The following is a 12,979-nucleotide window of genomic DNA, read 5'->3' as shown; positions in this document are numbered from 1 at the left end:
GGTTTTTGAGATCTGGATGTCTGCTGTTGGGGACGGCAGGTATGATGGCGGGAAGGTGAACTGGGCTCGCTGATCTCCCCCCCGCGCTCAGAGGAGCCCATCCCATGAGAAGAGATAAGACCCCAGTGACATTCTTTTCCTTCGAGACCCCATCCTCGGAATCCGTGCTCCTCCTCCCTTATCACCCACCTTCACTCAGAACTTTTCATTCCCTTAAAGAAAACTCCAAAAGTCAAGTTTAGTAAGAGATTTATATTTGGTTAGGTAGTCATATAATGATATTAATTTCCATACAACACGTCTATATCTTAGAAATTAAAATTTTAAAAAGTCTTTGCATTAACGACACCAGCATCATTAATCCAAAATCCCCATAATGTCCCGGTAGAATCTGGGTTCACAGAGAGGAAGTAATTTAAAGAAGATGAGATCAAAACATCAGTCATATAAAGAAGACAGCATTTACTTAAGGAATCGTATTTCATATCAGTAAGCAAAATTTATATTCCACAAAATTATAACCGTATATCAGAGAATGTAAAGAAAGATGGAGAAAATGAAATTAGCCACAGGTCGTTGGATCAGAGTCAGTTAGTTCTTGGGTCGTTGTAGCTTCTTGAGCTGTGGCTTACGGCCTTGCTGGGTGAGGGTTCCTGTCAAGGGAGGCGATGGAGTCCTTGACCCACTTCAGGGTGGGGTCAGCGCAGACCGCTCTGCCCTGTACAGTCTTGAAGCTGTGGAAGTGAGAGGCCAGAGTTCAATGGAGCTCTTTTGAGGTTTCACCCTAAGAGGGTCAGCCTGTCCAACCCAACGGGCTTCCATGGGAACTGGAAGGGGAGGGGACCTGGAGTGGTTCTCCAACGACTGTCTCAGATGAGGATATTCTGACTTCAGACTGGAGAACCTGGCATGCTCTGAATGAACACCCAGAAGGGCACCACTGCCCCCTCTTGAACTCAACTCTCCCTTTGGGAATAGTTGGCCGTCCAGGAAGATGGTATAAGACTCTGACTCTCTGACTATAAGTGTGTGGGGATTGTCCCCTGCTCCCCAAGAAGAAATTTGGGCCAACTCACATGACAGCTTCTTTGGGGCAATCACTGTGGCTGGTTCTCTCATAGCTCACCAGCATCAACACAGGAATCTTCTGGCGGATAAAGGAGTAGCAACAGATGACTGGGCGGGGCGTGGGGGGGGCGGGACAAAGAAAACATTTTTAAATGGGTGAGATTTTTATCTTAGGGCAGAACAGCGAAGAGCAGGTTGAGATCATCATTATAGTGGACAATGTCTAGTCAACCCTGACTCATGGCCACCCAGGTGTGCCGCGTAGAACTGAGCCTCGTAGAGTTTTCAGGACTGTGATCTTTCAGAGGTATTTGTTGTGCTTCTCTTTGGAGGCACCTCTGGGTGTGTTCCAACTGGTCATTTTCCCTCCTCACAGTTGAATGTTTAGCCATTTGCTCCACTGGTGACTTTCAGAGTGTAGGGGTAGAACCAATGAATAGCCAATACTCTGCATATCCCCGTGGGCTCAGTGTGATCTGCGACATGTGGGCTCTGTTTTATACTCTGTAAAATGGCTTTAAAACCTTGATAAAGACTAGAGGGAACGGTAGGGAAACTTTAAAACTAGACAACATTTGAGAGTGTCTAGGAGAGAGACAAATCGCCCCAATCCCAGTACCATGAGCCAGGGAGCCCATGCAGTGTGCCTCCGTTATCTTCAAAGCAACCCTACATCGCATCCCAGGAATCCTAGTTTGGCCCTGTCTGTAAGAGGCTGCGGGATTAGTCTCCCTTCTTCATCCACCCTGAGAAATACCTGTGAGAGTGAGATTCTGGGAACCCCCTGTGCTCTGATAACCAGAATAGGGTGACGCACTTCAAAGGAAGCAGCCAGGGCTTACCTGTCCGAGCATATCCCTGGGAGGTGACGGTGGCAGCTGTGAGCAGCAGGCTGAGGAGAGCCACAGAGCCCTTCATGCTGGTGGGCGTGGAGGAGAGCATCAGTCGGAGAGCTGGCAGCTTCTGGACTTCTGGGTTGTTGGCAACCTCTTTGCTTCTCTGCCTGCCTTTTATTGAAAGCCAAGAGGGCGGAGTGCGGAAGAAAAGGCCTGACTTAGGGGAACAGTATTCCCACTAAATGAATTGGAAGAGAAATCTGCTGAGCAAGTTCAGCTCTCGGGAGGCTTCTATGAAATAACAGAAAGAAACACTGGGCACAAGCTACATCTTCTTGAGAGGAAGCCTGCATTCGTGACCAGACTGACCAGAAATGGGATCGCAGCAGGCTATTCTTTGGAATTTCGAGCGCTCTGAAGTCAAAGTTCTGCAGAAAAGGAAGGCAGCCAGGATACTGTGATCAGAAGGGAGATGACGGGATCCCAAGATGTGTCCCCAAACTGCCTTCGGGGAACAGCCCAAAAGACCTTGGCTGGGTTCCCCACCAACAGCCGAAGTCTGTGTGTTCTGAGGAATGCAAGGACAGTGGAGTCACGGAAGGCAGAACTATAATATGCTGGGCTGAAGATATAGAATTGAATCCTAAGAGCCATTGAGCTTTCTTGAAGTTTGATGATTTCAATATAAAATATTGGTACAACTTTAAAAAATAAGTGCAAAGGACCTTTGAGATTTCAGGGCCTCCAGAGTCCCACTGTCTTGCTCGGTCTTTGAGAGCCGGAGGCGTGGGGTTTCGAAATCCCTGTGTTTCCACGGGAACCTCAATTTCTACCTCCGAAGATTACCTAAAGGTAGCCGGTGTGAGTGAAATAAGGACCATGTATGCTATTGCGAAGACTGCCCAGTCGGTCGAAGTACAAGTTTTCTAATAAAGCAGGGCTACAAGATCTGAGGCAGCAGCTCCGGTGGTGTCCTGGTGACGTGTTGGACCCAGAGAGTTAGCAGTTTGAAGCCACTAGCAGAAACACGGGAGAGAGACTAGACTGTCTACTCCTGTAAACTGTTACAGCCTCAGAAACTCACGTGGGTTTGCTATGAGCCAGCATTAACTTGATGACAGTGAATCTGGAAGTTTTTGTTTTTGTGGTGGATGAAATCTGAGGTGGAACTTAGGTTCTCCTGGGTCCCATTTCTAACTCATGCTTATTCCCGTTTTATTGTTGGGACCTCAGAGAGTACCTGCCCTGACCCCCAGGATGGCGTAAATCAGTGCCTGTTCTGGGATTAGAACTCAAGTGTCCGTCTTGCCAGCCCAGGCTCTTCGCAGCACCACATGCTACCAAATGCACTGCCCACTCTACCATGACACACTGACCACCCAGATATCCCCAGGCCCAGATCTGGAAGGTGGTACCACACAGACAATATTTAATGAGGCCAGTAGAAGAATTACGTGTGGTCCTCGATGGGTCAAATGCCTGGCAGAGATGCACCCTGAGCCTTGCGGAGTGATGTAGACCTTAGGTGAGCATTTAGGGAAAGGAAATCCAGTTGGTTTAAGTGGGTGCCCTATTCTCCTGGGACTAAGATGGAGCTCAGTGATGGTGGGAGGTATTGGATCTCAGAGAAGCTGCCTGTCTAAAGCAGACGGTCAGGGAGGTTGGTGAAGAGCTTTTCTGACCTTTGGCCCCAGGTCTTTTTCCTCCAGGGACAGCATTCAGCCTGTCACCCTGCCCAGCTCATTCTTCTCCCAACTCCCTCTGGGGCTTTGCTGCTCTCGTGCTCTCACCAGCCCTCCAATAGCCTCTCACTGGTTCTCACTTCTCCACATGTACATGAAGGGGGTCAGTTACATCTCCTGAAACTCACCTCTGAGTGGACATTTCCCGCCTCGTTGGACCCAAAGTTTCACCATCTCATTTTGATCTACTCAGTGGAGGACTAAATTGCTGCCCTGACATTCAGTCCCTTTAGTCTGCCTTCCTTTTAACCACCCAACATGGACCCTGCTTAGCTCTCCCGGATGAGCCCATTCCGGAAGAAAAGACAAAAGCCCGTTCCCAAATTCATTCTGCAAAGCAGGAGCACCATTCTCTGAAACCGCGCTTCCCCTTCATCTCCCACCTTCACTCCCAGTATTTTTAACTTCCTTAAAGAAAGCTCCCAAATCAGGTTTTGTACAAAAATTTTTATTCCGTGTGATTATAGAATGATATTCACTTTCATGCAACCTGTGTATCATGCCTTGGGAATTAAAACCCAAAGTCTTTGCATTAGCAATCCTTGTAAGTATCCCCACATTGTCTCACGGGTGCAGTCAGGCTTTAAAGAGAGCATATCATTTAATGAAGATAAAGTTAAACTATCAATAACTTAAATCAGATAAATACATCATATTTCATATCAATAAATGAAATTCATCATCTATAAATTAAAATGAGAGGATATCAGAGAACTTAGGGAAAGGTGGAGGAAACGAAATCAGTTCTAGTTTGCTGCCTTATGGTGGTTTCTGGAATTGCATTTGGTTCTTGAGTTATCATCGTTTCCTAGGTGACAGTTGTTCCTTTGGTTGGGGTTGGTCCTTGAGCTGTCCTTCAAGGCTTTGATGTGAGTTTTCCTGTCAAGGGATGTTATGGAGTCCTTGACCCACTTCTGTGTGGGGTCAGCGCAGACAGACTTGTTTGCTATAGTCTTGAAACTGTGGAGGAAAGAGGCCAGAATTACATGAAGTTTCCTTTGGGATTTCATCCTACGAGGGTCAGCCCGTCCTCTCTAAAGGTCACAGTTTCTGCAGCGGTGTTCCAGGTGCAGCTATTCTGACTGCAGACCACAGAACTTGGGATGGTCGGAATGAACTGGGAAGAAGGGAGCTCCCTCCCCGCTTTGGACTCTGTCTTCCCATCAGAAGCCTTTGGGCATTGGATTCGATTGTGTGGGGCTCTTGACTCTATGGCTCTAAGTGTGTGGGGATCGTCTCTTATTTCCTGGGGAAGAACTGTGGACCAACTCACATCACAGCTTCTTTGGAGCAGTGGGCGCTGCTGACTCGCGTGTAGCTCACCAGCCTCATCACAGGGATCCTCTGCTCCATAAATGTGTAGCAACATGTGACGGGAGCATTCAGAGCATCTGGAAATAAAACCACATGGAAAAAAAGAGAAGCTTAGAATGGTGGTGGCTTTCCCCCTTTTACTTAGATCCAAAAAGCTTAATTAAGAGAAGGTAAAGAACAGAGAATAGTAGAGAAGGTAACGAATGTAGAGGTCATTATCATTGTTCGTTGGTGTCTAGCCAGTTCTGTCTCCTGGCATCCCCGGGGGTGCATGGCAGAATGGTGCTCCATGCCACTTTCTAGACTGTGACCTAGAAGATTCAGGGCCAGGTCTTTCCTTTGAAGCCCCTCTGGATATGTCCAAACTGCCAGTTTCTCGCCTAGTAATTGAGTATTCAGACACTCGTGCCGCGCAGGGGCTCCAGACCAGAGGCAGGACTGATGCAATTCCACTCCTCTGCACCCACCCCAGCGCCACAGTGTGACCTTTGGCACATGCACTCTGTCAAAATGGCCATGCAACTTTGGCAGGGGCAGATGGAACAGCTAGGAGAACTACTAGAACTTGACGACACAGACTACTGGCATGAGAGATAACCAACCCAAAATATCAGGGCTTAGGAAAAGCACGCCAGGTCTCCAGCTCCGTGCTCTTTTCCAGGTTCCGAAGCGCCCTGCGTGCCTCATATGAATTCTAGTTAGGCTGTGTGATCAGTCTCCCTTCTCGACCTCCACTGAGTTTCCCTCTCCCGAAAAAGCAGATGCTAGAGTGAGAGTCTACAGATCTCCTTTGCTCTGATAACCAGGAATAGGGCGACGCAGAAGCAGCCTTACCTGGCTGAGCAAGCACCTGGGAGGTGAAGGTGGCAGCTGTGAGCAGGAAGCTGAGGAGAACCACAGAGCCCTTCATGTTGGAGGCTGAGGAGGAGAGCGTCAGTCGTCAGTCGGAGTGTTGGCAGCTTCAGGCTTGTTCTCAGCCTCTCTGCTGCCCTGACTGCTCTGCCTGCCTTTTATTGAAAGCCAAAAGGGCGGAGCAGGGAAGAGAGGGCGTGGCTGAGGGCAATCTCATCCTTAATGAATGATGGAGTGGAAAGGGAAATTTGCTGAGCAAGTTCAGCTCCCTGGGGGATTTCAAGGAAGTAGGCCCAGGAAGCACTGAGCACATTTTCCATCTTCCGAAAAGACCAAAAGGAGTGGGGAGGAGGGGTGTACTCACGCCCAGAGTGACCACAGACAGGATCGCAGAGGGCTATTCTTAGGGATGCAGCTTTCTCTAAAGCAAAAATTCTGCAAAAAGAGAAGGAAGCCAGGACTCTGAGGTCACAAAGAAGATGATGGAATCTCAGGGTGTGTCCTCAGCCTGCCTTCAGGGGATCTTGGGCTGGGAAGGGGTTTGGATGCTCTCCCAACCAACACCTGAAGACTCTGTGTTCTTTAGGACCCGAGGATGGTGGCACCCTGGAAGCAGATCTGAAGGATGCTGGCCTTTGAGAACTGCATCCTCAAAGTGACTAGCCTTTCTTGAAGTCAATTTGATGACTTCACTATAATTGTGCACAGAGCTCATGAAGATCGATGCAAACATTCTCAAGAAAACATCGGACGGCTGGATACAATAATGTATAAACAGAATTATACTCCAGGTATACAAGACGGGTTTGCTATTCTCATATTGATTAAGCTCACTATGCAGGGATCAAAATATTCAGTGCTCAGCTGGAGATCCATGGGCTCAAGATTCTAGAAAATGAATCGATGTAGCTGGAAAAGGACATGAGAGGAGGCTATTTTCTGACTTGAGCCCATATAACTCCCCTAGACCCTCTGCCTCCCATCTACCGGGCTCCAGGGGGCCTGCTACCCACTAAGCTACAGGATGATGGTACACTGGTTGGCATCCCGTTGCCCTTTTTTTCTCCTGACCTCCGCTCCCATTTGAGATTTCACTCCTCTCTGGTGATCAGGACCGCGGACTGCTGAGGTGCAGCAGAGGCTGAGAGGCTGCGGGACCCCGAGGTTCATCAGTAGCTGCCATCAGGTTAGCTGCTGACTGAATTATCAAGGCACTTTGTGGATGTCATTTGGGGCTTGGATGGATCCTTGCTCTCTTTAGGGTGGTGGTTCTCCACCTTCCTAATGCCACGACCCTTTCATACAGGTCCTCATGTTGTGGTGACACCCCCCCCCCCCGCCTCCAACCACAACATTATTTTTCTTGCTACTTCGTCACTGACATTTTGCTACTGTTATGAATCGGGCGACCCCTGTGAAAGGGTCATTCGACCCCCAAAGGGATTGTGACCCACAGGTTGAGAACCGCTCCTTTAGGGATACTTGGCCTTAATCAGAGTACCGGGACTGGCTCAGGCATGTGGAAGCAGGATCTCTTTCCCAGCTCCACCTGGAAGAAGTGGATGTGTCCTAGGAAGCTTGGCTATGAGATCTGACAAGGATCCTAGTTTCTCCTGGGTTCCATCCGCCACACATGGTTATCTCCATTTTAGTGATGGCACCTCAGAGAGTACCTGACCTCCCTGGTGTCAGTCAGTGCCTGTTCTGGGACAAGAACCCAAGTATCCTTCTTGTCGGCAGCTCTCTTCCCAGAACCACCTGCCGCCAAATGCACAGCCTAGTCTACCATGCCACAATGGCCACCACGCTCTGCCCACACGTAGGTCTGGAAGGTTGCTACCATGCAGAGTTTACTCAATTAAGGACATGAGAGGAGCTACGTTGGGCCTCGGTGGATCAGACCTGACAGAGATGGGCACTAAGCCAGCAAAGGGATGTGGACCTTCGGTCAACATGTAGGCAAAGAAGACCCTGTCCACTTAGGTGATGGCAAGTCCCCTGCAACCGGCATGGGGCCCAGTGATGGGGGAAGTGCACTTTTGGTCTCAGAGCAGCTGCGCCCGTAAAGTAGAAGTTTGGGGGGTTGATGGAGAGCTTTTCATATCTCACGTTTTCCTCCTCCATTTACAACCTTCAGCACGTCGCGCCTCCCAGCTCATTCCTCTCCCAAGGTGCCTCGTTGATTTCAGCGTCCTCTCTCACTTGCCAAGCCTGTTGGTCGCTTCTCCTTGGTTCTCACTCCTGCATGGGTGCATGTAGTTAATGGGTGACGCCTTCGGGAACTCTCCGCTGAGCGTGCTGTTTCCCACCTCACGGGACCAGATGTCTTCAGCTTCTCCTTTTGATGGGCTCAGTGGCGCTCCAGCTCCCCACCCTGCTACTCAAACCATTTTCAAACTTCCTTTCCCCCAAGTCTACTTCAGCGCTACGCTTCCTCCTTTTGGAGCTATCTAGACCTGTGGCTCTTCTCTCTCTTTATCCAATACTTAAACTTTATCTATCCATTTATTTTGCTTTTATTTGTTTCGATGTATATTTCAATCTTTCCAGCCTTTTCCTTGTTAAAAATAACAGTTATGAAGAAAATCATACCCTCGGTGGTTGCCTAGCCCATCTCATCAAATCCAATTGATAACAGCACCCCATTAAATGCACCCTCCAATGTGTATGTGTGTGTGTGTGCGTGTGTGTTTCTTCCCTCTCTCCTTCCTTCCATCCTTTCCTGGCCCTTCCTTCTCCCAGCCCCCAGCCCTGCCCCAGCCTTATCTTTTGTTGTGAAAACCTTTTGAACTTTTCTTTACACTAATGGTGTCGTAAAATATTTTGCTAAGCATCCTGCTCTCTAATTTCCCCATGGCTTAAGGTGATGCATAATGTGCCATTGGTGAGCACATCGGTTCCTCTACAGTTGGAGTTTTTGGTTGGTTCCATCTTTTTTGCTGTTACAGGATTTGCTACAATACGTATCGGTGTGCATCTCTCTGTTTGTATTTTGTTGTTTATTTCCTTAGGGTAAATGTCAAGTAGAAAGATTGCAAGATCATGAAATATTTATTTGTATTTGCATTTGCTTAAGGATACTCCATCTTGCTTTCCATCGTGGTTGTTCAATTGTACAATCCACCAGCGATGTGTGATCGTTCCAATCTCCTCACATACTTTAGAGTATTTATTATGTTCTCTTTATTAAAAAATTCTCCTAAGAGAGTTGATGTGAGGTGGTAGCTCATTGTTCTTTTAATTTGCATTTCCCTGATTGCTAATGAACTGGAACATTTCTTCATGTAGATGTTGACCACCTGGAGATCATCCTTAGCACGTTGTCTCTTTATGTTTTGTGCCCATTTGTTGATTGGATCATTTGTATGTTTCTTCTTTGGGTGTTGCAGTTTTCTATAGATTTTAAATCAGTTGTTATCTGATATAACATTGGTAAATATGTTTTCCCACTTTTTGAGTGCTTCCCTAACTCTTTTGGTGAAATCTGTTGATGTGCATAAATGCCATGTTTTAGAAAAGGGATCAGGCGCCTATTTTTGTCTTTTATTATATGGGTATTTTCATTATGTTTGATAGTATCTTTATGCCTTATATTAGGGCCCTAAAATTTGTCCTCACTTTTTCATTGATGGTTTTTATGGCTCTAAGGTTTATACTTCGGTCTTTCACCCATCTTGAATCTGTTTTTGTACATGGCTTGAGGTCTGGGTCCCATTTCATTCTTTTGCTGTTGGAGATCCAATTTTTCCATTTATTGAAAAGGCTATCTCTTATCTATAATGCATCCTTTATCAAAGATCACGTGTCTGTAGGCACTTGGATTTTTTCCTGGGTTTTCAATTTTAGCCCATTGGTCTACATGTCTAAAGTTGCACCAGTACTAAACAATTTTGATTATTGTGCTTATTAAATAGGTTTTAAAGTCTTAGAGTGAATTTATTATTATGGTTAATGTTTTATTTATTTTGGGTTCTTTCCTTTCCAAATGACTTTTTCTATCACTTGTTTCCATTTATTTGAAGAACTGTGCTGAAATTTGGATCGCCAATTACATTACTTCTTTTTGGTAATATTGACATTTTCACTTAGTCTTCCTTTCCAGGAGCATGGAACATTGTTCCATTTGTGTAAGTCTCTTTAGGTTCATGTGGAACTGTTTCATAATTTTATTTGTATGAGCCTTCTTCAGAACTAGTCAACATTCCCTCATTTCAGGAGCAAGAACCAATGGTGCTGAAGGAAGACATTCAAGATTCACTGAAAGCATTAGTGAAGGACAAGGCTCCCGGAATTGATGGACGACTGTTTCAAGAAGCTGATGAAGCACTGGAAGCCCTTCCTGGTTTATGTGAGGAAATTTGGCAGACAGCTACTTGGCCAACTGACCAAAAGAGAACCATCGCTGTACTCATTCCAAAGAAAGGTGACCCAACAGAATCCTCCCAGATTATAGAACAATATCATCAAGATCACATACAAGGAAAAATTTCAGAAGATCATTCTACAGCCATTGCAGCAGTACATTCCAGGGTACTGCTACAGGTTCAGGCCCAATTCAGAAGAGGCTGTGGAAGAGGGGATATCATTGTTGATGCCACATGGATCTTGACTGAAAGCAGAGAATACCAGAGAGATATTTCTTTATATTTTATTGATTATGCCAAGGCATTTGATTGGATCGTAACAACCTATGGATAGCCTTGAGCAGAAAGGGACTTAGCGAGCATTGCATCGTGCTCATGCAGAACTGACACATGGATCAAAAAGCAGTTGCGTGAACAGACCAAGGGAATGCTGTGTGTTTTAAAATCAGGAAGGGAGTACTTCTGGGGTATATCCTCTCCCCACACTTATTCAGTCTGTGTGCTGACCATATCATCAGAGAAGCTGGGTTATATGAAGAAGAATTGGGCATCAGGATTGGAGGAAGGTTTATTATTCACTAGTGATAGGCAGATGACACAACCTTGCTTGCTGAAAATAAAGAGACCTTGGAGCACTTGCTGATGGAGATCAAAGATTGTGGCCTTCAGTATGGAGTATGACTCAATGTAAATAAGACTGAGATTCTTACAACTGGACCATTAGATAACATTGTGACAACTGGAGAAAAGTTTGAAGTTGACAAAGATTTTGTCTAGCCTTCAGTATGGAGTATGACTCAATGTAAATAAGATTGAGATTCTCACAACTGGACCAATAGATAACATTGTGACAAATGGAGAAAAGTTTGAAGTTGACATAGATTTTGTCTTGCTTGGATCCACAATCAATGTTAATTGAAGCATCAGTCAGGAGATCAAATGATACATTGAATTGGGTAAATCTGATGCATAAGACTATTTTAAAGTATTGAAAAGCAAGATGTTACTTTGAGGACTAAGGTGCATCTGACCCGTACCATGGTACTTTCAATTTTCTCATATGCATGTGAAAGTTGGGTATTGAATAAGGAAGACCGACGATAAAACTATGCATCTGATTGTGGTGCTGGCCAAGCATATTGAAATTATATGGACTGTTAATAGGACCGATTACTCTATCTTGGGAAAAGTATGGCCAGAGTGCTCCTTAGGGGCAAGGCTGGCAAGAGAGTTCATCTGACATACTTTGGACATGTTGCCAGGAGAGTTCAGTCCCTGGAGAAGGACATCATGATTGGTAAAGTAGAGGGACAGCAAAAGAGAGGAAGGCCTTCGCCAAGCTGGATGGACACAGGGGCTTCTACAATGAGATCGAGCATGGGGACAATTGTGAGGATGGTGCAGGCCTGGGCAGTGCTAGATTCTGCTGCGCACAGGGCCGCCGCAATGCGTCAGTGTACCTAACCACAGCAGTAATGATTGTAAATAGTATTGTTCTTTTAATTTTATCTTTAATGCCATCCTTTTTAATATAGAAAATCCCAACTGATTTCTGTATGTCGATGATATTGCCTGATGATATTGCCAATTTTTTCAAGTTTCAGTCTATTTTTTCATATCTCAGAAATAAACTTGTTTGTTGCTAAAGACTCAAAGTCCATTTCAGTTTAACATTTCCTCCTGTTTTTTTTTTTAGCCCTCAGACCAATATTTAAGGGCAAGGAATCTAGTTCCAATTATTGTTTAATTGAATCTTTTGGATTTTCTTTTCTTTTTAAAATCATTTTATTGGGTGCTCTTACAGCTAAGCTCTTACACCATTCTATGCATCAATTATATCAAGCATATTTGTACATATGTTGCCATCATCATTTTCTGAACTTTCACTTTTTATTTGAGCTCCTCTTTTTCTCTGCCCAACCTCCAGCCTCGTGCCCCCTTGATAAATTATAGATTATTATTGTCTTCAGATATTACCCTGACTGCTATCTTCCTTTATCCATGTTTCTGTGGTTCATCACCCTGAGTGGGTGGGTGGGGATTATGGGTTGATCATTGCGGTTGATTCCCCCTTCCTCCTCCCCTCTCCCTACCATCCCCTTATCCTCTTGTTATCCTTATTCCCAGTTCTGTTCCTGAGGGGGTTGTCTGATCTGGATTCTGTGTGCTGTTAGCTCTTACCTGTACCGGTGTACATTCTCTGGTCTAGCCAGAACTGAAAGGCAGGAGTGGGGTCATGATAGTGGGGGGTGAGGAAGCCTCAAAGAACCAGAGGAATATTGTGTGTTTCATCAGTGCTATACTGCACCCTGGTTGACTCATCCCTTTCTTGTGATCCTTCTGTGAGGGGATGTCCTATTATCTACAGAAGGGCTTTGGGTCTCTGCTCTGATCCCCCTCATTCTCAACAATATGTTTGTTTGTTTTTTTAAAATTTGTTTTGGGTCTTCTGGTGCCTGTTACCTGATTCTGTCAACACCTCATGAATGCACAGGCTGTGTGCTTCATCATTGTTGCTTCCCTGCTCTTTTGGGGTTTCCATCCACAGGATTGCATCATCTGTAAATAAGAGTTTGTTTTTTCTGTGACAATGTGAATGCCTTAATGTCTTTCTGATGTCTTATGGCCCTGTCTCTAAGACTTCCAGGGCCACCTTAAAGAAGAGTGACGATGAAGGGCAACCCTGGCTGGGCCCTGTTGGCAGGGGGCGAAGGTTGTAGAATGTTCTCCAGTGCGATGCTCCCTGCTGGTCTTGAACGTGACCTTCACTGTGCTGCGGAATTGGTCTTCCATTCCTTTTTAT

The 12,979-nt window shown here is 45.8% G+C and overlaps 2 protein-coding genes across 2 annotated transcripts; both read right to left on the bottom strand.

The window, feature by feature from the left end:
* Window positions 1–266: 266 nt before the first annotated feature.
* On the bottom strand, window positions 267–2,037 carry LOC142459646 (monocyte chemotactic protein 1B-like). The gene is made up of 3 exons (XM_075561390.1): window positions 1,911–2,037; window positions 1,077–1,176; window positions 267–734 (listed from the first exon to the last, which is right to left on the bottom strand). The coding sequence occupies exons 1-3, from the start codon at window positions 2,008–2,010 to the stop codon at window positions 629–631; spliced, it is 306 nt and encodes a 101-aa protein (XP_075417505.1). The 5' UTR covers window positions 2,011–2,037; the 3' UTR covers window positions 267–628.
* A 2,041-nt stretch (window positions 2,038–4,078) lies between these two features.
* On the bottom strand, window positions 4,079–5,960 carry LOC142459644 (C-C motif chemokine 2-like). Its single transcript, XM_075561388.1, has 3 exons — window positions 5,795–5,960; window positions 4,920–5,037; window positions 4,079–4,606 (listed from the first exon to the last, which is right to left on the bottom strand). Exons 1-3 carry the CDS (start codon window positions 5,868–5,870, stop codon window positions 4,393–4,395), a joined length of 408 nt encoding a protein of 135 aa, XP_075417503.1. The 5' UTR covers window positions 5,871–5,960; the 3' UTR covers window positions 4,079–4,392.
* Window positions 5,961–12,979: the final 7,019 nt, after the last annotated feature.

This window comes from Tenrec ecaudatus, chromosome 10 (genome assembly GCF_050624435.1).
Source record: "Tenrec ecaudatus isolate mTenEca1 chromosome 10, mTenEca1.hap1, whole genome shotgun sequence".
NCBI classification, from domain to species: Eukaryota; Metazoa; Chordata; class Mammalia; order Afrosoricida; family Tenrecidae; genus Tenrec; species Tenrec ecaudatus.
The sequence above is the reverse complement of the archived record's forward strand: the minus strand, read 5'-3'. Positions and strand labels throughout refer to the sequence as shown.

What these genes read in the sequence shown, in the direction of transcription:
- LOC142459646 (XM_075561390.1), bottom strand. Translation starts at nt 2,010, where the DNA reads ATGCTCTCCTCCACGCCCACCAGCATGAAGGGCTCTGTGGCTCTCCTC. An exon ending in CCAGGGATATGCTCGGACAG is followed by an intron (nt 1,177 to 1,910) that starts GTAAGCCCTGGC and finishes CGCCCCGCCCAG; the next exon opens with TCATCTGTTGCTACTCCTTT. An exon ending in TGCCCCAAAGAAGCTGTCAT is followed by an intron (nt 735 to 1,076) that starts GTGAGTTGGCCC and finishes TCACTTCCACAG; the next exon opens with CTTCAAGACTGTACAGGGCA.
- LOC142459644 (XM_075561388.1), bottom strand. Translation starts at nt 5,870, where the DNA reads ATGAAGGGCTCTGTGGTTCTCCTCAGCTTCCTGCTCACAGCTGCCACC. An exon ending in CCAGGTGCTTGCTCAGCCAG is followed by an intron (nt 5,038 to 5,794) that starts GTAAGGCTGCTT and finishes TTTTATTTCCAG; the next exon opens with ATGCTCTGAATGCTCCCGTC. An exon ending in TGCTCCAAAGAAGCTGTGAT is followed by an intron (nt 4,607 to 4,919) that starts GTGAGTTGGTCC and finishes TTTCCTCCACAG; the next exon opens with TTTCAAGACTATAGCAAACA.